At 35.3% G+C, this 26,581-nt stretch overlaps 1 protein-coding gene across 4 annotated transcripts in view; it reads right to left on the bottom strand.

Annotated features, from left to right (window-relative positions):
- Window positions 1-26,581, bottom strand: part of TRAPPC8 (trafficking protein particle complex subunit 8) — a 112,112-nt gene that overhangs the window by 5,401 nt on the left and 80,130 nt on the right. For all 4 annotated transcript variants that reach the window (XM_021670014.2, XM_021670016.2, XM_021670015.2 and 1 more), the window contains 8 exons: window positions 22,130-22,572; window positions 20,069-20,216; window positions 18,307-18,403; window positions 17,081-17,149; window positions 16,932-16,990; window positions 13,596-13,769; window positions 9,982-10,083; window positions 1,790-1,935 (listed from right to left, as the gene is read on the bottom strand). In XM_021670014.2, the coding sequence (XP_021525689.2) occupies window positions 1,790-1,935; window positions 9,982-10,083; window positions 13,596-13,769; window positions 16,932-16,990; window positions 17,081-17,149; window positions 18,307-18,403; window positions 20,069-20,216; window positions 22,130-22,572 (1,238 nt within the window). The remainder of the gene's footprint in view (window positions 1-1,789; window positions 1,936-9,981; window positions 10,084-13,595; window positions 13,770-16,931; window positions 16,991-17,080; window positions 17,150-18,306; window positions 18,404-20,068; window positions 20,217-22,129; window positions 22,573-26,581) is intronic.

The following is a 26,581-nucleotide window of genomic DNA, read 5'->3' as shown; positions in this document are numbered from 1 at the left end:
TAATCTCAGCTACTCAGAGGCCGAGGCATGACAATCACTTGAACTTGGGAAGCAGAGTTTGCAGTAAGCTGAGATCATGCCACTGTACTCCAGCCTGGGTGACAGAGTGTGACTCTGTCTCAAAAAATGTTTTTAAAAGAAAAGAAGGAAAAAAAAAAGGAAAATATTTTAAAAGTCCATTAATACTTAAGTAGATAAACTAATTCTCGTATATCCAAACATATTCATATGCAATGAAAATCAATTCTTCAGGTTCATACAATGGTTGACTCTTACTAACACAGTATTAAATGGAAGACAGATATACAAATATACTCTGTATAATTCTACTTATACAGAGATGATTATTTAGGTGTTAGCTTTGAAAAAAAAAATCACTTAAAAAATAAAGAGAGAGAGAGAGAGAGAGGGTCTTGCTGTTTTGCCCAGGCTGTAGTGCAGCAGTGCAAACATAGCTGACTGTAGCCTCAAACTAATGGGATCAAGCAATCCTACTGCCTCAGCCTCCCAAGTAGCTGGAACTACAGGTGTGTATCACCATGCCAAGCTCTAAGTTGCTTTTTAAAACACTTTTTCTCTTAAAGTCACTGTCAAGGTCTTAATTTTGCTACGTACTCCTTCTGTGCATCTTCAGCTAGCATCTTCTCAGTAGTTATCCTAAAATTTCACTTTTTCTCAAATTCTCTACCCTTTACTCTTAATTAGTTAACTTTGCTCTTATAACTACCCCCTAAAATGGAGGCACTCCATAATGTGTAAGAAGGTCCCTTCTTTAGCCCAAAGCAAATCCTGCCATTCTTCATTATATGTATCTTATCTTTCCATCTACTAAGGATTCTGTTACTTTCCCTGTATCCCATCATTTTCTTCAAGACTACAAACATCCACATCTTGCCTAGTAAGAACAGATACTCCCTAATCCCTTTTGATAGCCCAGTTTCTTGAAAGGATGGTCAACCTACTATCTTTACTTTCTTACCGCCTATTCACTTCTCAACCTATGTCAGGCCCCTGTCCCCCATACAGTGGCATTTCAAAAATCATGAAGATCTCCTTATTGTCAGATCCAATAATCTTTCTGCCCATTTACTATTTGACCTTTCCATAGCATCTTAAAACTACTAACCACTTCTCTTGAACTGCTCTCACTCAACCTTTGAGATGATAGTTTCTTTTTACTACACTGAACAATCCTTGCACTTCAAGCAAAAAAAAAAAAGGAGAGAGAGTTTCTTAGTTTCTTTTTAAATTGGTCTTTTCTTCCTAATTTTTTAATTGCTCCTTTTTCTTCAGTCTTCTTCATAGTTTTCTTTTTCCTTAGCTTCTTTCTGAGATGTTACTGTTCCACAGGTAACCATTCTCTTTTTTTCTACCCATCCTATATCCCCATCCCCATCCAGGGTGATTTCACCAAAATTCATACCTTCAATTATTACTTATAGATTGTTTCTAATAGGCTTCTCTCCATCTTTTCTAATGTTTGCAGAACTGGCAACCTTTTGAAGTGTTGCTTGCTTTAGGACTTCTTATTTTTAGAATTTTAGCTTTATATATTCAAGCTATTAACCAAAATTACAAATATATCACATTTGCCATGAAATTTAGTACTTAATAAATCTTAAGCAACTGATATTGTCTAAACTTGAACTGTTTAGTTCAAGTATTCTGTAAACTCAGTAATATTATAAATTTCCTCTTCATATTTGGGTTAATGTCATTGCCAAAATAAATAAATAGATGCATGTGTCAGTGTGTTGTAGAAAACTTTTAACAAAAACAAAGCTCAAACCTTTTTTGATGAAACGGATGATTAAATGATTCTGGGTAGTGAAGACTCGTTTTAATGAGACTAGAAAGCTGCTCTACTGATGGTCTTGAGGAAATTGTAGTGTTTTCTGGCCTGAAAAATTTCAACAGTTCCATTTCTGGTGGCTCCTGAAAAAAGAAAGGGAAAAACATATGACAATAAAAACACTTCCTTGTTTAAAAAAAAAAAAAAGCATGGTTTATACATACAAAAGTTAAAATTAGCAGAGATAATGTAATGCATGAACAGTACTTTTTCTGCTGTTAAGCTAATAGCTGCTATCATTTGCAATATAATCCAGGATAAAAACATCAGTATCTGGAATCATTTATTCATTCCTCACTTATTACGTGTTGGAGTTAGACTTGAATCCCAGTAGCCTTACATATTAGCTCTGTGATCTTGGATAAGTTGCTTAATACTTTAATAATTAATTTCTTCATATGTAAGAAGAAGTTGCTGACAATAATAACTTCAAAGATTGTTGCAATTCTCATCTGATAATACTGCACAGGACTTAGGAGTGCAGACATTCAATTGCATAGCACCTGTTTTAATAGCCGAAAATCTAAAACTGTCTTAATATTTCATTCTGAAAATATCCTGATACATTGTATGGATTGTAGCACTTCAACTATATTAGCTGAAGGTTAAAATGCATGTAAAAAGTCTTAACATGGCCATTTGTCAGGCACATTATGACTATTTCAGTAAATAATCATTATCATCTAAATGAAAATAGAGGTCAGGCATGTGGGGTCACACAGGTAATCCCAACACTTTGGAAGGCTGAGGTGCGCAAATCACTTGAGGCCGGCAAATCACTTGAGGCCAGGAGTTGAAGACCAGCCTGGACAACATGGTGAAACACCGTCTACTAAAAATATAAAAATTAGCCAGGCATCGTGGCACACACCTGTAATCCTAGCTACTCAGGAGGCTGAGGCAGGAGAATCACTTGAACTTAGGAGGCAGAGGTTGCAGTGAGCCAAGATCGCACCACTGCACTCCAACCTGGGCAACAGAGTGAGGTTCTGTCTCAAAATAAAGAAAGAAAGGGAGGGAGGGAGGCAGTGAGTGGGGGAGGGGTAGAGAGAAAGATGAAAGAAAGTAGAGAAACATTCCATTTCTACTATTATTTTCTTTCTTGGTTATTTTCTGTATCTTCCCTCACCACCCAGGTGAATATTTGATTTATAATTTTCTGATAGCTGAGTTTGATTTTGATCTATACCAGCAACTGGCAAACTATAGCCCATGGGCCAAATCCAGCCTGTGTCCTGTTTTGGTAAAGTTTTATTGAAACGCAGCCACATCCATTGGTTTACATAATATCTAGGGCTGCTTTTTTACTTCAATGACAGAAGTGTGCAATTATGACACAGTCAATCTGGCAGGCAAAGCCTAACCCACTTCCTGGCCTTTTTCAGATTAAGTTTGCTGACCCCTTATCTACATAGTTGCAAAAGCAAGAACTAAATTTGCTGGAAATAAAATGAAAGCTGCCACTGGTTCCAGATTCATCCCATTGACAAGTAACAAATTAACCACATTATATTCAAGTAACACCCTGGGGCTACTGGTAAAACAAAGACAAATTTTTAAAAATGCAAACAGAAAAGTTTATAACCTAGTCAGCAGTAATAGATAAGCATATAATCATACAGCAATGTATGATTATCGTAATCATTTCTAGAAATCTAACCCACAAAACATGCAAAAAGCAAAATATTTGAAACTGGTATGACATAGAAATGTATGAAAACTGACCAAAAGTATCATATAATAGCCAAATAATGTTTAATAGCATGTTAAAAATACATATATTTCAATGCTTATATTTGCATAAGCATGGAATATTTCTGGAATAGAAAAGGAACTTGACAGGCCGGTCATGGTGGCTCACACCTATAATCCCAGCACTTTGGGAGGCAGAGGCGGGCAGATCACCTGAAGTTGGGAGTTCGAGACCAGCCTGATCAACATGGAGAAACCCCATCTCTACAAAAAAACACAAAATTAGCCAGGCGTGGCGGCGCATGCCTGTGATCCTAGCTACTCGGGAGGCTGAGGCAGGAGAATTACTTGAACCTGGGAGTCAGAGGTTGCAGTGAGCTGAGATCACGCCATTGCACTCCAGCCTGGGCAACAAAAACAAAATTCTATCTCAAAAAAAGGAACTTTACAATGGATAACTTCAAATAGTGGCTCTGATGAAAGAAAAGCAGAATTTGCTTATATTTGATCTTTTGTTTTAAATATTTTATCTTTCCAATTGACAGTTTATGGATATTTTATTTTTTTGCAATAAAAATTACTGCTTTTATAATACATTTTTTTAAAAAAAATCAGATAAACCAGGGTATATAAAAGAGAAGAGAAATGTGATTAAGGGGAGACAGGAGAAAGAAACTATCTGATACAATGTAATGGCCTTCACATGTGCAATGTGGGTGGAAGTATTTGCATTTTAAAAAAGAGGAAAATTAATTTAGAAATGTTAAAAAAAAATTGAAGATCTTTTTTAAGTGACAGAGATTATATGCAAATACAATTCTATTTTGATCTATTGTGCTATACTGCTTTGGCAATTAAATTTTCCTTCTGCTAATGATATGACTTAAAATTACAATTTTATATACCTGCTGTTGCCTAAACAGAGGATTCAGATCATGAGGACTTCTACCTACACCTCATAGGGTTGTAACTAAGTACTGATGTGAACCAACACTTGACAAATATCAAATACCTAATGAATGGTATATACTATTGTTATTTACTTATGTGGATTACTTTATCCCCCAGTATCAGATAATTTTCTCTAGCTGAATGTAATTTTTTAAATTTATTTTTAAAAAATAAGCTATTTCAGACTTTTTTTCTTTAAGAGACAGGGTCTTGCTATGCTGCCCAAGCTGGTCTTGAACTCCTGGCCTCAAGCAATCCTCCCACCTCAGTCCCCCATGCAGCTGAGACTACAGGCATGTACCACCACACTCAGCTTGTTTCAGACTTTAAGGAAATTTAGACTGGCCAATTAGAGATTCAAATACAAGACTAGTATACTATTGGTACACAAGCATCTTGGTGTATGGATGGGCTAGTTGCCTGCTTTTCACAGGACTCAAAATGCAACGTTTATATTGGTGATTTTTACCTTTGGCCAAGGTATGTCATTCAGCCTTACAGACACAGATATTTAATCCCACTATTTTCTCAGAGTTAAGTTATGGTGACACGTTAATCACTACAACATAGTTCATGTGGATGAATGCATAAAGACAAAATGCGAATATAATCATGTATAGTGATAAATGTAACTTGCCACCAACTGACCAAATTGCACAGACTTTCTGTGGGTAGACCACTCAGGAAACAAAGTTTCAGAAGACTGATTGCCAAGCATGAAATCAGACAAGGGATATTAATCAGTTAACATAAACATTGACTGGCATCAGCCTGATCACCTGCACAATGAAGACACTACAGAGACACAAAATATTAATGTGGGTAAGCAGAACATACCCCATGACAATGGCTGGATGAATATTGGCAAAGTCTTTTTTTATTCTATAATTTTATAACTGACTGACTCCCCTACTGATGGACAGTTTCTTTCTTTCTTTATACAAGATAAGCAGCCCAAATCCAAAGATCCAAAATCTGAAATGCTCTGAAATTGGAAATGCTGCAAAATCCAAAAATTTTTGAATGTTGACATGACACTCACAGGAAATTCTCTTTAGAGTATTTTGGATTTCAGATTTTCAGATTAGGGATGCTCAACTAGCAGGTATGTGATGCAAATATTCCAAAATCAAAAAAACTTTGGGTCCCAAGCATTTCAGAGAAGGGATACTCAATGTATTATCTTCTTATTTTCTCTCAGGTTGAATTCAATTTGTGTATCACTAGGAATGCTCTTTCAAATCTTGCATATTTCTGCTCTGATCCATTACATAGTCTTTAAAAAAAATGCAAATGAATCAGTTTGGAAAAAGACCTAAAGGTGCAATACATGTTCAATGCAAAAAAATTCATGTACAAAATTGTAAGATAAAAAGTAAAAAGACTTTCCTTTTATAAATTCTTAAGGAAAAAATTCTAAAACACTAAACTTATGGGTTGTATATTAATCTGCAATAAAATCAATTTAGCAAGCACTAATATTTAAAAATAAAAAAAAATTATAATTTATTTTTCTGTAATTGTAACAACCACTCAATGAAACCTGTAGTTTATTAAACAATATCACCTCTTCTCTCCCTTTTCTTTTTCGGTTAAAATTTTACCATTCATATAGTGAGCTGAATGAATGTTTACATGAACTTAATATGTAGTAAATGCACAACATAAGCACACATATAAGTTCCAGAAACAGAATATTTGCTAAAGGACATAGATTATGTTGCTACATTGGTAAAATAATTTTGTGCAGAGCATTCCCTATATTTACCCTTTATAAGGCAGAACAAAAATTAAAAGACATGCTGATTACAGAACTGCAATGTTGAAAGTTGCAACCTTAAAGCTTACTGTGTACTATCTATTTGTGTGCAAACCATTAGTATGACTGAGCCACTCATATCCAGTTAAAAAATATTTTTGGTTTCTTAAAGCAGTGGAATAAATTTCATAACTCAGCATTCTTTATTCATTCAATAATTACCAAGTACTTACTATGTGCTAGCACTATCCTAAGACGTTGTAGTAAAACAGTAAATAAAGCAAACAAATTCAACCTCAATAAATAAGTTTACCTGGGTGATGGATGGAGCAATGTGAAAATTGATAAAACTACAAATCTTCAATCAACAGATATCTATTTTCTCTTGGAAAATTTTAAAACTGAAAGTTATTATGAAATATTATAGCTGTACTTATTTCACAGAGTCTCATTTGTAAAACAGAGATAATTCTACCTGCCCTGCTTACAGAGTATAAGGACCAAAGGAGAAAACAAGTCACTTTGTAACCTATAAGAAACACAAATTCAATATGCTCTCAGTCAGTTTGGGTACACTTCCTTATTTTCTGGCACCATAAAATCTTCTGGCTCATCTTGAATATCCTCTGCCCCAGCCCTAGAATCAACCATTTTTCCAAGGAACCCTGGCTCCTTTTGTTGGAGAACAGGCAGAAAGTTTTAAGCTGATATTATTCTTGCGAATCAAAAAACTACAAGTATACCAATGGATAAATTTCACAAACACGTTGAATAAAAGCTGAGGTAAATACTGTATGATTCTATTTATATAAATCCAAATCAAGTAGTTTTGCTTTTGGCTTGTAAGTCAGAAGTGACTAGAAATTTGGTCTAGAAGAGAAAGATTCCTGATCGGAAAGGAACAAAAAGCAGAACTTCTGGGGTGCTGGTTACGTTCTATATCTTGATCTGGGTCCTGGATTGGAGTGTTCCTCAGTTTATGAAAATCCAATAAGCTATTTACTTTAATGTATTTATGCTACACTTTAGTAAAAAGTTCAAAAATGTATCATTAATATATTCAAGTAACCAAAAAAATACAAGTTATTATTTGAGACTTCTAAATTATAGTGAATACATTCCTATATACCACCTGTCTGGAGAAAAGCATGTGAACAATGGCCTTAAAAGAATACCTACAACCAGAAGCTAATTTACTAAAATAATATTTTGAAGAGTTTGTCCCTCTCTCCCAGCTTAACAATAGCAGTAAGTATTTTCGCAATCAACGCTGAATTTGTGAATGACAATTTCCCAATAAGGATTTGATTCTATTTTATGAATTCCACAAGAGACACAATGTATAAAGTACTATTATCCTTGTTTTATATGTGAGTAGTAACCCAACAGGTGCACCAGGTCAATTGAACATCTTTGGGCTCCAAATCTATTACTCACAGAATGATGAAACTGCCTTATCTCCCAAGCTTAGCTAATCATGTAAGAGAATATAAAATATTTCAAAAGTGACATACAGAGAACTAAAAGGGATATACTATATATAGTATGTAAAATGGGAATATACAAGAGTAGATTTTATAGAAAAACCTACTCTGCTTCATTTTCTAAATGCTGTCATGCCATTGTTTGAAATGTTCCAAGTGATCAAAAGTTTATGATATTTAGGACTAAAACTCAGAATTTTTCTATTAATTGAAGGAGGAAAACATTTCTTAAAGTAAGGAACAAACGTGGGGTTAAATTTTATATCTTCATTAAATATTATAAAAAATTTCCATTATGTGAGCACCAAATTAAAAAACTGATTCTAGTCACATAATCACCAATGGATACTAAAACTAGTGAACTTAAGTTTGATAAGAAACCAGCCATTTAGGCCAGGCGCAGTGGCTCATGCCTGTAATCCCAGCACTTTGGGAGGCCCAAGCGGGCTGATCATAAGGTCAGGAGTTCAAGACCAGCCTGGACAATATGGTAAAATGCTGTCTCTACTAAAAACACAAAAATTAGCCAGGTGTGGTGGTGTGCGCCTGTAATACCAGCTACTGGGGAGGCTGAGGCGGTAGAATCACTTGAACCCAGGAGGCAGAGGTTGCAGTGAGCTGAGATCACACCATTGCCCTCCAGCCTAAGATATAGAGCAAGACTCTGTCTCAAAAAAAAAAAAAAAAAAAAAAAAAAAAAAAGAGAAAGAAACCAGATATTTATACCACCTCAAATCATCTCCCCATAAATTACTTACTATCATGAAAGGAAAAATAGTAACTTGACTGTGAATTAACGTGGCACCGCCTTAATTAAATGATCCAACACTGATAATAATGAGACAAAGTAACATCATGTGCGTTCTTATGCAACATATCACTTAGCATAAACTTAATCTAATCATGAGGAGACAGGAGAAAAACCCAAAGAGTTATTACTCTAGAAAATAACTGGCCCAAACTCTTCAAAAATGTCAATGGTATAATCATGTCATAATCCTGGACAGAAAAGAGCAAATACTTACTTACAAGGATGTAATTAAAACCTTTGACAGCATTTGAATATGGATTGCATATGATAGTACTGCATCAATGTTAAACGTCCTGAATGTGATAATACTGTGGATTTTTTTTTTTTTTAATGTAAGAGATTGTCTTTCTCCTTAGGAATACTCAATAAAGTATGATATTTAGGAACAGAGTGGCAGGATTCTGCAATTTACTTGGGAGTAATTAAGAATGATTAAGGGAAAAAAATTAATACATATGTAAATAAAAAACAACAAAGCAAATAATGTAAAATGCCAACCACTAGTAACCTGAATGAAAATTATAAGGGAGTTTTTAACATTATTCTTGAAAGTTTTTCATAAGTTTGACAATTATTTCAAAATAAAAAGTTGTCAAAACTAATGGGGAGGTACTTTAAGGACCACAGTGAAATGAAAAATAATAATAATAGAGGTAGGGCCTTGAAAATTAAGATCCATTATTTATAAACACAATACAGGGCCAGTGTTTGAATTACTGGACTAAATGTGCTTATATTTTATTCATATTTGCCATAAAAAATTTTCAGTAAGATTAAATAGTTTTAGGAAAAATAAGAAAGCATATTCAATGATATCAGCAGCTGCTACACAACTGCAGAGGCCACCTTTTACATATTACAATATACCCCCAGAACTCTGCAATGATATTCTGTTATAACAAGTAAGAAAATAAAGAGATACGGTTTCTCTACTCTTAAGCAAATCAATTCTTTTCATACCTATGAATTCCAGAATCAATATGGAAAGTATCTTAGGAAACCCCAAAAATCATAACTGGATCTTAATATTCTGATAAAGGTGCTAATGAATTTTACAATCAACTTATGTTCACTTTTAACTTTAGTCATTCTTCTGTCACCAACACACATTCCAAATACCAATATAAAAATCTGAACATGGCGGTATGTAGTAGCTCATGCCTATAATCCAAAAATTAGCTAGGTGTGGTGGTACACATCTCTAGTATCAGCTGCTCAGGAGGCTGAGGCCATAGGATCACCTGAGCCTTGGGAGGTCAAGGCTGCAGTGAGCCATGATTGTGCCACTGCACACAAGCCTGGGTGAGAGACTGAGTTCCTTCAAAAAAAAAAAAAAGCTGAACAAACCTGACCCCTTCAAAAAACACAAATGCCAAACAAAAAAACAACCCACAAGTTCACCAGAAAGCTCCAAAGTGAACTATTTTATCACCTGTTTCTGAGGATATGAAAATGCTTCTTTTCCTACTGTGCGAAGAATAACATGATGTTGACCTTCCAAAATAAGCTGTTTACTGTCTTCCACAACGTATGCCTAAAAAATGCAAAGAACAAAATGTTACCCTGCTTGACAGTAACCTCAAAAGTAACCAACCCAATATTTGATAAAAGGTGGAAATATTATGGCCAATATCTATCAATTATCAACACTGCTGGCAATGTCATTACTTCCACTTTTAGTTATTCATTAAATCAATAAATTATCTATCCAAAAAACAAATCTTTTTTACCTCAATATAACACAGTTGGCCTGGATATTTGAGAGAGACACATCATGAAATCTTTTCCCACATTCTTTAGAATTATTAAGAAACTACTTTAAAAGAGCTGTGCCATAACACAAGCTTTCTCTTCACTGAACTATCAATATACAGGCAAGAGGCTTATTCTCAGTCTAGCTTCTGAAATGCCCTAGGGTTTCATCACATAGCTGAGCAAAATCAGTGAGTACAATCATAAATCCTGTAAGTGGAAATCTTACGTCCATAAATATAAATATATATGCTTTTAAAAAAGCTTTCTTCTTCCGATATAGTGAGCTGATTTTATCTATATTAAAATACTTGTTACAGTTTATACATACTCTTCTCTCCCTTGAATTGCTTCTATGCTGGGGAAAATATAATCTACAAATAGCTCTGATTTACTGTTATTATCATATTATGCAAATACAAAGGCTTAATTTTTTTTGACAAGCCCAATATTTTTACTATTAGAGATTGAAAAGATACAAAATTACTCTGTCAAAATGCTATGAAAGTTTCTAATTGTTTACTTTCAATTTCTGTACTTATCATGGACAAGTGACAGTTTGCCAACCACAGAAAAACTTAGTGCTGCAGTAAGACATAAGATGGTTCAGGACCTGCTCAGCGTCTATATTTGCAAAACCCAGAAAGGCAAGAGAAGTTACACACCTGATAGGGTAATCTTTAATCAAGAAGGAGTAAGAGCTGATGGATAAGGTTCTGAGACTTGGCAGATGTCTTTTCTGGTGATCCTGTAGCATTGAGTGACAGTCACCCATAGCCATGGCTAATTCTATAACACATCCTCCTGCTTGCACAAAACCTTAGATTTTTAAAACCAACCTTTATTTTTGATTAAGATTGTTTAGGAGTTGTACTACATCCCCTTTTCAACTTTTTTTCTCACAAAAATGTTCGAGCTCTTGGTTTTCCCCTGAATCATATTTTATTCAAGAGTCCTATGCTTCCTGTGCATCTTACTCTACAACTTTAATGACTTTTCAAATTTTCTTTAATCTAATGACTCATTTTTGCATTATTTAGAACTCTAATAAAACAAACAAAATTTTACCAGTCTTTTTCTCCATTGAGTAAATTATAAACTTATCAAGGTACTAACCACTACCAAACTTAATATCCCATTATTTAATCTATTCAAACTTCCATTTCCCAGCTGAGGAGCATCACAATCTTAGATAACTTTCTTCTTTATGTGATGAGTGATACTAGCAGTGGGCTTTAGGTTCAGGGCCATTTCTTAAAAGGTAACACTTTTCCCTATCAAAGAATACCATGCACTTAACAATGAATACAGAATACATTATACAAAACCTTGTCTCAGAAATATTATGAATTGCTACATGGCATAAACCTGTCGAATGAAGCTGCAAATGCTAAAGGTCTTTATATACTTATATGATTCTAACGTTCAGAAGCATTTGATTTCAAGCCAATAATGTGTAACTGATCTTTTCAATATAAAACACCTTCCATAATCAACAAAAGTATCAATTTACTTAGCAGATTTCATTTAAAACATGCAAAGTCAGCTTGGTTTTTAAAAAGTTTATTTGAAAACATGGTTTAGTTAAAAAACCACACCTTATAAAACTTCTGAGTCAATTTAAAATACGTGTATTAATCACCTACTATAAACATGTTTCTATGCTGGCTCTTGTACCAAACAACACAAAATCAAAACCTTGGCACAAAGTTCGGGTGATTATTCTTGGACAAGATCCTTAATTTCACTGCAGAATCATTTTTAAAAATAGGTAGTACAGCCGGGCGCGGTGGCTCACGCCTGTAATCTCAGCACTTTGGGAGGCCGAGGCGGGTGGATCACGAGGTCAAGAGATCGAGACCATCCTGGTCAACATAGTGAAACCCCGTCTCTACTAAAAATAGAAAAAATTAGCTGGGCATGGTGGCGCGTGCCTGCAATCCCAGCTACTCAGGAGGCTGAGGCAGGAGAATTGCCTGAACCCAGGAGGCGGAGGTTGCAGTGAGCCGAGATCGCGCCATTGCCCAGCCTGGGTAACAAGAGCAAAACTCCGTCTCAAAAAAAAAAAAAAAAAAAAAAAAAATAGGTAGTACATGCATGATACAAAAGGGTATAATGTAACAAATAAGACTCCTCTGCAGCTAACTTTTAGTTTAGCTAACTTTAGGGAATAGCAATGTCTAAATAATCTCATTCTGGTCCACCATGTGTGAACTTTATTTGGATCTGATTTTTTAACAAGGTAAAATAGTGTATTTAAATAATCTGGAAAAAAACAGAACACAAACCATCAATTAGATAATTGAGAATTATTAATTTGGTTGGGAAAGATAATACTGTGCAGTTATATTAAACAAAAAAGTCTTCTTCTGTTAAAAGTACATACAGAAGCATTTACAGATGAAATATTTTGTCATTTAAAAAGCACTACAACAAAAGGTAAAAATTTAACAATTTAATAAAAGGAAAGGGAAGGTAAATGGATTATATGAAATATGAATAACATAAAATTAGTGGTTGTTGGAGCCAAAGTAGTGGGTTTCCAGAGGTTCATGGTGCTATTTTTTCCCTCTGTAGAGTGTTTGGAAATGCCCCAACAGATGAATACCACCTGCTTTCAGAGCTTATCATGTCTACAATATTCTCTGTAATACACACACACCAAAAAAAAACAGTAACACAGAAGAATGTTACCTAATTCGAATGAATTCTTTTTGTAGGACCAAAAAAAAAAAAAAAAAAAAAGGCTTTACAGCCAGGCACAGTGGCTCACGCCTATAATCCCAGCACTTTGGGAGGCCAAAGCAGGTGGATCACGAGGTCAAGAGATCAAGACCATCCTGGTCAACATGGTGAAACCCCATCTCTACTAAAAATACAAAAAAATTGGCGACTTCTCCGGCCCTTCCTGTCCGGACCGCAGAACCTTGTCCGGGAGCCTGAATAAATTCCCTTGCATTGGGGAAAAAAAAAAAAAAAAAAAAAAAAAATTAGCTGGGCATGGTGGCATACGCCTGTAGTCCCAGCTACTTGGGAGGCTGAGGCAGGAGAATTGCTTGAACCCAGGAGGCAGAGGCTGCGGTGAGCCAAGATTGCGTCATTGCACTCCAGCCTGGGTAACAAGAGCAAAACTCCATCTTAAAAAAAAAAAAAAGTCATTATGTAACTGTTAAAGTTTCAATATTGAAACTAGAAAAGATAAGCATAAAAAATATAAATAGCAATATACATTCGTTCTTCAGCTTAAGAGTCAAGTATCTGTGAGGCTTGCTGAAATAATTTAGTAGCACATACCTTCCATAATATGACAATATTCAAATCCACCTCACTGCACTTTTGAATCAGTCTCACAGCATCCTCTGTTGACTGTTTTTCTGTATGCACAGGCAAGTGAGCTTGTGGTTTTTTCAATTCAGAAGATAAACTTCGATAAAAGAAGTCTGCACATGGGCTTGCTGAACTTATTATCTGTTAAAAGAAAATCACTTGTCTTCATAAATGCTTTTAATTATGTTCTGTCAAAATTTATTTTGTATAACTCATATTTAGTTTAAATTAAATATATCCTGCCAAAATTTGTATTTCTATAACTTATATATACCCAAAAGTCTTATTCAATAATTCCTGTCAATGTAGTTGATTACAGGAGCCACCTGAACAACCAAAAGATTTGGTACAAATTACCGTAAATTTTTTTTTTTTTTTGAGACAGGGTCTCACTCTGTCATCCACACTGGAGTGCAGTGGTGCGATCTCAGCTTACTGCAACCTCCAGCTCCCAAGCCCAAGCAACGTTCCTACCTCAGCCTGCCGAGTAGCTAGATTACAGGTCCATGCCACCACACCCACTTTATTTTTCTATTTTTTGTAGAGATAGGGTTTTGCCAGTTTCGTCATGTTATCCAGGGTGGTCTGGAACTCTTTTGAGCTCAAGCACCCGCCTGCCTCGGCCTCCCAAAATGCTGGGATTACAGGCATGAGACATCGTGCCCAGCTGCAAGTTACTCTGAATCTTAAAGCTGTCACCCCAAAACAATTAAACTACACTCCCATGACATCAGCTTTGACGTTCCAAGTATGTAGGGAGGATGAATGGGTATTGCTAAGAAAATAAAATGCTGAAAAGCCATATTTAAAAATAACAGAAATATTTCCCATTTAAATCCTAGGCAATATCCAATGAAGCAGAATGCAAATAGAATCATTAGCATTAACTTGGTTTTCCTGTTTAAACAATGGAAGCATGAGAAAAGAATTTTAAATGGACTCAATTACAGGATTTCCCTTAATTAATAAAATAATATGCTACATAATAATATCTTTACATTTATGGTTTCCTGTATTACAGGCTATGTATATATTATGTAGATGTTAAACTTCAAGTTAATTATTAAGTATTAAATATTAATAAATATATACATTTTTCTCCTTATGTGTGAACTTTTTCTGGTAAAACACTGTCCCCATAGTTTTCTCATTAATCTGTAGTGCTCAGCAAGTTCTATTTATTCAACCAGATTCATCAAATTAAAAAATGTGTTTGTGGCCGGGCGTAGTGGCTCACATCTGTAATCCAAGCACTTTGGAGACCAAGGCGGGTGGATCACCTGAGGTCAGGAGTTCAAGACCAGCCTGACCAACATGGTGAAACCCTGTCTTAAAAAAAAAAAAAAAAAAAAAAAATTAAAAAAAAAAAAAGTGTTTCTGTTTTTTTTTTTTTTTTTGAGATGGAGTCTCGCTCTGTCACCAGGCTGGAGTGCAGTGGGGCAATCTCAATTCACTGCAACCTCCACCTTCTGGGTTCAAGTGATTCTCCTGCCTCAGCCTCCCGAGTAGCTGGGACTACAGGCATGCACCACCATGCCCGGGTAATTTTCGTATTTTTAGTAGAGATGGGGTTTCACTATGTTGGCCAAGATGGTCTTGAACTCCTGACCTTGTAATCTGCCTGCCCGCCTCAGCCTCCCAAAGTGGGGGGATTACAGACATGAGCCACCACGCCCGGCCTGTTTCTGCCTTCTTCAATGCTCTTACACAAAATTATTTAACAACAAATACAATAAAAATTACAATATAAGAGTCCTGCTGATGTTTCTAGGGATTTTAAAAGTTTTTAAAGAAATAATAATAATAAAAAATAACTGAAGTCCTGAAAATTCAACCATTCAGAAAGCACTGTATCTCCAAAAGTAATGCATGTTTTGAAATTACTGAGCTTTTAGAACTTTAAGATATTTCTAAATAGTCGTTTCCTCAAATAGTAAAAAGATAGTAATGATGAGTCAGAAGAAAGCAAATGATAAAAAAAGTACAAAAATATAAGGATGTTTAGAATTATCAAGGGGATGAGCACAAAGAAGAAATCATCCCATTAATGGTATATAATTATATGAACTTTTATGACCTAGATTCAGTATTTTTCAAAGTAGGTCTCTACTTCAAATTATCTTCAGGGATAGCTTAAAAATACATACTCCTCAAGTCCACCCAAGATTTAATCAACCAAAGCTTTAGAGGTAGGTAGGTAAAGCCTATATTTTTATAAAATCTTCGAGGTCCAATTATAGTCTGCAGGCTAACAATGTCAACCTCACCTAGGAGCTTTTAACGATTTAGAACCTCAGGGTCTACCCAAGTCCTATGGAATCAAAATTTGCATATTAACAAGACTTCTGATAACTTATACATGTTTTGAAACTCTGAATACTACCGTTCTATGAGACTTTGTTGTTGTTCTTGTTTTTTTAAAGAGACAGGGTCTTGCCTTGGTCTCTGACACCCAGTCTGGTCTTGAACTCTTCCTGCCTCAGCCTCTCAAAATACTGAAATTACAGGCATGAGCCACCACACCTGGCACTCTACGTAACTCTTATATATAATTAGGATGGAATATCACTGCCCTAGACAGTAATAGCTTTAAAATCACAATAGAGCCTTATGTATCTACCTTATTAATCTGAGTCTCAGAATGATATGATATGCCAAATTTCAGAGGGTTATCATCTATATGTTCCATTGTGACCACTTTCCCTAACAGAAAAGTTCTCTCACATAACCTTGCTGTTAAAAAAAAAAATCCCAAGAACTGTATTTACTTCATATGATAGTCTCAAAAGAAAGTTAAGTTTAAATAACTACTTCAAATGGTATAGTCCGTAAGCATTTTTGGTTTGTTTTGGGAATTGAAGGCAGGTTGCATAACTCAATAAAGTTGAGGTGTTTATCCTCCAAAGAGATTGGGGAGGCTGGGTGTGATGACTTACACCTGTAATTCTAGCAATTTGGGAGGTCAAGGCAGGCAGATTGCTTGAGTTCAAGAGCCGGAGACAAGCCTAGGCAACAGAGTGAGACCCTGGTCTCTATAAAAAATTTAAGAACTAGGCAGGTGTGGTGGCTGATGCCTGTAGTCCCAGCTACTCAGGAGGCTGAGGTGGGAAGATCACTTGAGCCTGGGAGGTCAAGGCTACAGTGAGCTGTGATTGTGCCACTGTACTCCTGGATGACAGAGCAAGAAGACCCTGTCTCCAAAAAGTAGAGTTTGGGAATTACTGTGACAAGTCTTGCCAAAATTGCCAGATATGCCATAACTATGACTTTTAAAATCAAACACTACTATGCTTACTTGCATACCTGTTCATTTCCAAAGATGATATCTGCAAATGTATATTTTTCAGAGGACTGTGTGGCCGCTAAAAAACAGGGGAAAACAAACTAATCATATCACTGGCATAAAATATAAAATGACCATTTAGTAAAGTGTAAAAGTAAAGTGAATTTACCTTCTTTTTCCTCACATCTTATTGCCTTGAAGCAAAACTTTCCCTTCTCTCTACTGGCAAGTTTAGCATCTGGAAGAAAAAGGGAAATTTCAAAGATGTTTCTCAGTTCATCACATGATAAAACCCAATTCATTATTTACACTTCTTTTGTCAAAATAAAAAATAATTTGTAATTTTAAATAATGTTTAATGAAGAACATCTTTTCTTTTATCTCAATGAAGTGACCTCTTAAAAAGATTAATTTCAATTTTCTCAAAATACATATCCATGTGTGCATATATATATATTCATATATGTGACATTTCAGATAAACAGAAAGTTTGAAAGATCAGAACATGGGAACTAGAAAGCCCATAATCTCGTCACGCTTGCATTTATTTCCTTTCAGTATGTTTCATATGCATGATTTATACCACCATTATTATATGAACGCATTCTGCTATATGTTTTCCCACAACTGCAGGCACTTTTAAAATTGTACTTTAAGTACATGTCTGGTACATATTCTTTTGTTTGAACGTTATATAAACATAAAAATTCAAAGAAAAGCCAGTCAGTGTATAGGTATGGCTATTCACAGATAAACCCAGCAGTGGTAAAGGAAACAAAGAGAAAAATCCATATTTTCATCTATCTATTTTGTACTGGTTGAATTTTTTTTTTTTTTTTTGGAGACAGAGTCTTGCTCTGTCACCCAGGATAGAGTGCAATGGCATGATTCTGGCTCACTGCAACCTCCACCTCCTGGGTTCAAGCAATTCTCTTGCCTCAGACTCCCGAGTAGCTGACACTACAGGTGTGTGCCACCACGCCCAGCTAATTTTTGTATTTTAGTAGAGATAGGGTTTCACCATGTTGGCCAGGATGGTCTCAATCTCTTGACCTTGTGATCTGCCCACTGTGGCCTCCCAAAGTGCTGGGATTACAGGCATGAGCCACCATACCCAGCCCTGGTTGAATTATTGACAGTAATCATGTACCCAAGCACTAATTTTACAATAAAAAAAAAAAGAAGAAAATACAAGTATAAAAGATATAGAAGGGAATAAAAGAATGGAAATGACTGGATCAAAATGGGTAATTTGATTTATAGTTAGGTAAACTAATGAAATCACAATTTAATGCTCAAAAAGTTAATCCTAATAACCTAATATTCTGGTACTATTCTGAAAAACCAAGTAATAAAATTTCAAAATTTATCATGTAGCAGGAAAAATGCACAAACCTTTGTTTTCAGAAAGATTTACAGATTTCTGTAACTTCCAGTGTTTGCTACTACTTGATACTTGCACTACATGGAATTCCTTAACACCTGTTTCACTCTGTTAGGAAAAAAAAGACAGGAGAGTCATTCAGGATTTAGAAGAACTAAATCAGAATGTTCCAATGAGAACAAAATTCAGACGCTGCTACCAAAGGCAATGTCAATTAACATAAGATGCAATTACAACATACATTTAAAAAACTTTATTTAAATCCCTTTCTACACATTTTCAGAGACATCAATATTTTGTACCAGAAGTATTTTCAACTGTAATGCACATTCAGTGGTAAATTTTAAAATTTTGAAAGGAATTGAGTTATTAAAGTCTGTCATAATGAGCTGTTGGTAGTATTTAAAAGACTAAAAATTGTTGTCAATTTTTAATCAAAATTATGGCATTTTCTTTTTTTGCTCTACTCTTTCTGAGATATTCTTACTAGGCAAAAAACAAGCAATAAAAACTCACAAAACAGAATCCTAATATATGGTCAGTACATATGAAATTATTTAAACAGCATGTAATTTTTTATTTTCCTAAGAGCTAATCTGAAATTATTAAAAAATTCTCAATCTTACTATAAAAATACTGATTTTTGGGGGGAGATCACCAAAGTATAGCATATTAACCCTAAATATTCTAGAAAGCAGAGACCTTACAAATTTATGAAGTTAAAGTAAAGAACATTACAGAATTAAGTAATATTTCAAATAAGTACCTGAACTGGAATCAACCTAATGCTAAGGTCCTATTTTAAACATGAGATCACATTCTTGTCTTCAAGAATATTTATTTTTAAAGCCTGGCCAATATGCTGAAACCTTGTCTCTATTAAAAATACAAATAAATGAGCCAGGCATGGAGGTGCGTGCCTATAATCCCAGCTACTCGGATGGCTGAGGCATGAGAATCACTTGAACCCAGGAGGCTGAGGTTGCAGTGGGCAACCTGGGTGACAGAGTGAGACCCTGTCTCAAAAAAAAAAAAAAATTCATTTTCATATTAGAATGCAAAACCAGGAATGGCAATATTTTAGAAATTTATTATATAAAGGAAATGGTACTGTTAGAAATGTGCCAGTGAAGATTACCAATACTGAATGTGATATATTAACAGAACTTCACAATTCAGTAACACCAATAGATCTCAATGGTGAGACTACAAAGCACTTTATGAGATCTTTTAGAATTATTATCATATGGAACTATATAGCATATCAGTGTGCACCATATTAATGTCAGAAGATCTTTTTTTTTTTTTTGAGACAGAGTTTTGCTCTTGTTACCCAGGCTGGAGTGCGATGGCGCGATCTCGGCTCATTGCAACCTCCGCCTCCTGGGTTCAGACAATTCTCCTGCCTCAGCCTCCTGAGTAGCTGGGATTACAGGCACGCGCCACCATGCCCAGCTAGTTTTTTTATGTATTTTTAGTAGAGACGGGGTTTCACCATGTTGACCAGGATGGTCTCGATCTCTTGACCTCGTGATCCACCCACCTCAGCCTCCCAAAGTGCTGGGACAGAAGATCTTTTTATTTGAAGACAGACTAAGGGATAAAATTACAAATCTAATGAAGAATTAAGACTATTTCACACTATTCTACATGAACATTCTGAAAATCCCTAGCTTATGCTGTCTTGTAAAGGAAGAAAAAAAAAAACTACTAAAAATTAAAAAAATACTTCAAATATAATTAAAAACAAAATTTAGTTTTAAACCAACTTACAGTATTGGTATTTTCCACATCCACAAAGACTAGCATATTGCCTCCTCTGCCTTCTTCATTTTCAAGAGAATTACTTCTGCAGACAGTAGCCCGTACATTTAAAGACCTACTAGTACAAATAATTGCAGTGTGTCTTAATATTCTGTGGCTGAAGAAAAAAAAAAAAAGCACATTTAATCTAAGAGTCTCTACGTAATAATTAACTAATTCCAAATAAAGATTTTAAAAACTGATCACTCTCAGGACCATTTATACTCTAAAAATCCATAGAATACATTAAGTAAAATTACACAGCCTAATTCCAGTTCAATTCTTTCTATCCAATTTGGAAGGAAACTAATAATCTCCCTGTCTAACTTTTTGCCCTGCTTATAAAATTCATCTGTATAACACATAAAAATAATCTTCATATGGCAATGTTCTTATTGTGCTTCTTTCTCTTTTTTGAGATGGAGTCTTGCTTTGTCGCCCAGGCAGGAGTGCAGTGAGGTGATCTCGGCTCACTGGAATCTCTGCCTCCCAGTTCAAGCAATTCTCCTTGCCTCAGCCTCCTGAGTAGCTGGGATTACAAGTGTGTACAACTACACCAGAAAATTTTTGTATTTTTAGTAGAGATGGGGTTTCACCATATTAGTCAAGCTGGTCTTGAATTCCTGACCTTAAGTGATCCGCCCACCTCGGCCTCCAAAAGTGCTGAGATTACAGGCGTGAGCCACCATGCCCAGCTTCTTTCTAATAGTGGTTCTGAAGCTCCTGAATGACTACCAAATAAAATTCAAACGTTAACCTAGTATTCAAAACTCTTCGCCATATGGCTTTACATTCAAAGGTTTCTTCCCCTTTACTTCTTCTACACCAGTTTTACACTGTGGTTGAACTAACTATATTCAGTTTCTAGTCTCTAATTTGTAAATCTTTATTCATATATATAGCCGCTCCCTGGAATATCCACTACTCTCTTTCATACCCCTCTCTTGATATTCAAATGCTAAAATCTTTTTTTCTTTCTTTTGAGACAGAGTCTTGCTCTGTCATTCAAGCTGGAGGACAATAATATAATCATGGCTCTTGGTAGCCTTGACTTCCTGGGCTCAGTGAATCTCCTGCCTCAGCCCCTGAATTATTCCTAGTTAATTTTGTAAAAATGACAATGGAGGTATCAAAATAAAATATTCTGTTGAACAAAATACAGATCACAGATCCTGGATGAGCCAGTTCGCTTTGATTTCTTCAGTGATCATCTATTGTAACACCATCATAAGCATCCATTCTATAAATATGTACCTTTTCTTCATACATTCTTGTGGGGCAAGGGGGAATACTAGCAAAAAAAAAGGTAAAAAAAGTAATTTTCTTAAAAAAGGATGACTGAGTCGGGCATGGTGGCTCACACCTGTAATCCCAGCACTTTGGGAGGACAAGGCAGGCGGATCACCTGAGGTCAGGAGTTCCAGACCAGCCTGGCCAACATGGCGAAACCCCGTCTCTACTAAAAATACAAAAATCAGCTGGGCATAATGGCACATGCCTATAATCCCAGCTACTCAAGAGGCTGAGGCAGGAGAATTGCTTGAACCCGGGAGGCGGAGCTGCAGTGAGCAGAGACTGCACCACTGCACTCCAGCCTGGGAGACAGAGTGAGACTCTGTCTCAAAACAACAACAACAAAAAGGACGACTCAAGACAACTGTAGTCAGATAGGCAGGTTGTCTTCAAATACGCGTGAAACACTATTTTAATACATGGCACCTGTTAATTTCATTACTATGTGATAGCTCTGTCCGTAGTACTTAATCATATCAAATAATAATTTATATTATCAAATAATATAAATTAAGTTTACATATAGAAGCAACTAAATAAAGTGTATGTATTTTTTTTTTCCATTTTTGGGTACCTAAAACTTACAGTTCTATTTGAGACAACTTCAGATATAAATATCATGCATAACCTGGAAGGGAGTAATTTCTTAATATGCTAGTAAATATCAAAATGTTTATCTGAATATGTGCATGTACATTAAACACAGATGTTAAATTTTAAAGGTTTCAAAATACTAACCGTATTTTAGGCTGCTTTTTGACACTTTCATAGTAAAACAAAAAATTAATTTCATGGACACCCTCTTCATCAGGTCCACGTAACCACATTGGCAGCTGCACTGAGGCTCCAGGTAGAAGAACAGTGTCAGGAAGGGGAACAGGAATCACCTCTGGTTGACATCCTATGCCAATGCCAAAGTCTACAGAAGAAGCTGATGATATGAGTGCTGTACACACAGAGGTAGCATCTGTCACAACAGTCTTGTAAGCACTACAGTTCTCAGAAGCTGAGGGACTCAGTGGTGTTAGAACAGCAGTATTACCACCGAAAGTAAAGAACTCTGGACGTTTAGAAACAACCTTCAATCCAGTAAGTGGACATTTGCTGACATTGACAAATTCTACATATGCTTTTCGTATTTCTCCACAGAGGAGCCCCGTAGGAAAATGTATAAAGAACACCTGCATTGGAGGGAAAAAATATTATTTATCTGTTAAAAATTTTGAACCTCTAATGAATAACACTTTAAGATGCATTTTTTTTTTTTTTACTAAAGGTTTACAAGTATTTCATTAATTCTTTGCTATCTCCCTGAATATGTAGTAGTTAATGACTCCATTTTAGAAAATATGATGAGACAAAGAGAAGAATGTTACTCTGCCACTCAGTAGTGATTCTGGAGTTATGAATTAAAGGTATACGTCAGTAACAAGAAGGCTAACATGTCAAAACTTTCATAACTTGGTAGATTACAGATCAGAAAAGTTAAAAGTAGTTTAACACAGCTATATGAAGTAAATATCAGTTTTATAACCCTTATCACTGTTAACTAAAGCAGTAGCTCAACTACTTATGTCTACATCATTAAGATGAAAAGATATGCCAGATATACCATGGAAGTTAAAGCGGAAAAACGGGCAGATCTATGACTCCATATCCATAATTTTAAAATCCAAAAAACTCCAAACAACCTCAGGCTTTTAGTAACTCATGTGGGGGCAAAACCTGACCTAACAGAGGCTTTTTATAGTCTTTCCCATTTAGTGTGATATTAATATAGTTCATTCAAGAAATATTAATGTGTTTGATTACCAGGTGCTGCCACAAAACAATGGGGTTTATGTAACACTTCACACACACTTCTAAAAAAATTTTTTTCCAACACACATGTGGTCTCAGGATTTCAAATGAGGGATGGTGGACTTGTGAAGAGATGGAAATTCAGGCTAATGAACTCATACAGTAAGTTATCTGCATTTAAATGATCCTTAAGGATACTGGCTGGACACAGTGGCTCATGCCTGTAAGCCCAACACTTTGGAGGCGAAAGTTGGTAAATCCCTTGAGCTCAGGAGTTCAAGACCAGCTTGGGCAACATGGTGAAACCCTGTTACTACCAAAAATACAAAAAACTAGCCTCACAACTGTGATTCCAGCTACTGGGGAGGCTGTGATGGGAGGATTGCTTGAGCCCAGGAAGCGGAGGTTGCAGTGAGCCAAGATTATGCCACTGCACTCCAGCCTGCGTGACAGAGTAAGACCTCATCTCGTGCACGTGTATGCACATACACATACACACACAAAAGACCTTTAAGTATAAATGTCACAACTAACACTAACATGTAAACAAGCAGGAATATAAAGGTAACAATATGAGTGAAAATGTTCTAATAAAGTTATACCAGGTAGTCATTTCATTAAATTCCAGTGAAAATATGTTTCTGAATCTAAGTGTGAGTGGGACTTCATTATGGCCACATTCTTCATAAAAAAAAAAAAAATCAGATGAAATTTGGGGATATCAGAAACTTTAAATGAGAAAATGAGGGATTAATGTAGAAATCCCACGTATAGATTTAATAGGATAAAAAATAAACTAGGCATAGCATTATACTGAAGACACTGATTCTCTGATTAGTCAGTGTCAAACAAGCTTACAGTCAAGCTAAAACTTGTGGAGGAATATTAATTTTGAGTTATTACATCTAATGCACCTGCATTAATAAAAAATGAAATAGGGCATTTAGTGTGTAAAAACACACTAAAATACATAGAGATACATAAATACCATCAAGAAGGTTACAGCACTGGTAAAATGGTGACAGTGATGGAACATATAAAAGACCAGTAGTACCAATTATGTGTAGAATCACATGTACTATACCTTCAGAACACAGGTTTACTAAATATACTATTTAGACTCTTTAAGAACAAGTACATTTTGCCTTTACTTCAAATGCTCAGTTGCTGAAAATCCTTTTAAACAGCTGATATTTGTGATAATTTCAAATGTAAATGGGAAACAAGACCAAGAACTCACTATCTCACTTCTAATTTATCCTAAAGAGATACGTGTGTGAGTACAAAATGACATGCTTAGGATTATTCATTGTGGCTTTATCTGTAACAGAAAATGACAGACACAAATCAAATGGTCTAATTGAATGGTACATATATATAACAGTGCTTGTGCAGTGAGATATTAAAGGAGTTTGCTCTTCTCTCTGCTTCTCTACATGTTAAAACTATTCCTAACAGAAACAATTGTATTAAAAAAAAATAAAAAGATGTAGGGAGGGATCATTTTCTCCAACAGAACTGAAGAATAAAATATTCCTAATCCACAATTTCTAGTAAGTATATACAGTGCCCACAGATCAATGTTTGCTTTCAGTATGCTATATTAGCTGTTAAGTCTATTAGCTGACTTCTATCATACTACCTTGTTGAATTAACCAACTTCTCTATTCTCTTACTAGAAAATACTGAGTAATATTTACAGAACTGAACATCAGTGGCTTTAAAATAGCTTTTTAAAATGCCCATCATATTCTCCTTTCAAGAGTCACTATCTCTTTCCAAACTTGTTTACATAAATTAAATACTGTGTAAACTGCTTTCATCTATAGCTGAAAGTACAGCTTTTATCTGCAGATAAAAATTTAGACATACATTGTAATTAGATTACTTGACAAACTATCTAGATTCTCACTCTGAAGAAACCAAAACTGGAAACTTAAGGTGCAACTTATGGATGTAGTTTAATGCATGAAGACAAGATGAAACTCCTATCAGGAAACCCATACCAACATTCATAGAAAAGGTCTCTGTTCCAAATGCATCACCCAGAAATGGTGAATAAATGTACACCTGTATGTTTTAAATTAAGGTAAAATGTTTAGGTTATGGATCTACTGATTTTTTTGTTCTTCACTTCACAGGCTTTGTTTCATCAAACACCGTTTTTGTTATTATGCAGAACAAGAGGCCCTCTGCTCTAAAATACCCTCTTCAAGAACTGCATCTATTACAAAACTTTTCCAAAACTGTGATATGCAAGAAGCAAACTTAAATACAGCAATATCAAAAACCAAATGAATATAAATATAAAGATCAACAGAGTAAAGAATCCAAGATATTATCTGGTTTAAGCTTCCTCGTTTTCTAAGTGAAAAAAATTTCACTTAGAAAATGAAGGCCAGATAATTAGGGATGAGGCTTAGACAATCTAAAAGTAAAACTCTATTCATAAGAATATTTTATTTGAGAAGAATTGCATTTAAAAACCATTTGTACACTTAAAAATCTTAATAACTGAAAAACATTTAAATTATATGGCTTATTGAAAATCACAGGTGCTGGGCACAGTTGCTCATGCCTATAACTGCAGCACTTTGGGAGGCCAAGGCGGTGAGTGGATTGCTTGAGCTTAGGAGTTTGAGACCAGCCTGGGCAAGACAGTGAAACCCTGTCTCTACAAAAAACACAAACAAATTAGACAGGCGTGGTGGCATGCACCTGTAGTCCCAGCTATTCAGGTAGATCACTTGAGCCCAGGAAGTCAAGTCTGCAGTGATCAGAGATCATGCCACTGCACTTCAGCCTGGGTGACAGAGCAATCCTGTCTCCAGGGGGAAAAAGAAAAAAAAAAAATGGAGAGGGGTGCAGAAAGAAAAAATCATAAGTTAGCAGAATCATTAAAAACAGTATATTTTGCTGTTTTACAGCGATTTATTTTGACAACTTTAACCACATAGATCAGAATCTTCCCATCTGAAAGTAAGCTCTAACAAATTTTTATATACATAATTCTAAATAAAATGTTCATTAGTTCATGACTTTTAAACAATAATGGTGAATAGCCCTAAAATAACATTTGAATCCTAACTCATTTCATCATCAGCCTTTTAACTCCTATGCTTTACTTATACAACTCTAATCAAAATTATTATTGTGGGAACTTGAAAAGCTTGGACAAAAATGGCACAAATACAAGAAAAATGAAAAAAAATTAAAGATTATGAAAGGAACTTGCCAGATTAAAAAAAAAAGATAAAGCATAGTGCAGTACTGATACAGAAAGAAATGAAAAAAAATAGGAAATATTATCAAACAGAGTAGGCTGCATCCAAAAGAGAACCTGGTATGGATACCTTCAGAATATTAACATAATAGAAAGATGGCATAATA

The sequence above is a fragment of the Aotus nancymaae genome, unplaced genomic scaffold, assembly GCF_030222135.1.
Source record: "Aotus nancymaae isolate 86718 unplaced genomic scaffold, 86718_ANA_hifiasm-v0.15.2.pri h1tg000020l, whole genome shotgun sequence".
In the NCBI taxonomy this organism is placed as follows: domain Eukaryota; kingdom Metazoa; phylum Chordata; class Mammalia; order Primates; family Aotidae; genus Aotus; species Aotus nancymaae.
Note: the sequence above shows the minus strand (reverse complement) of the source record. Positions and strands in the feature narration are given on the sequence as shown.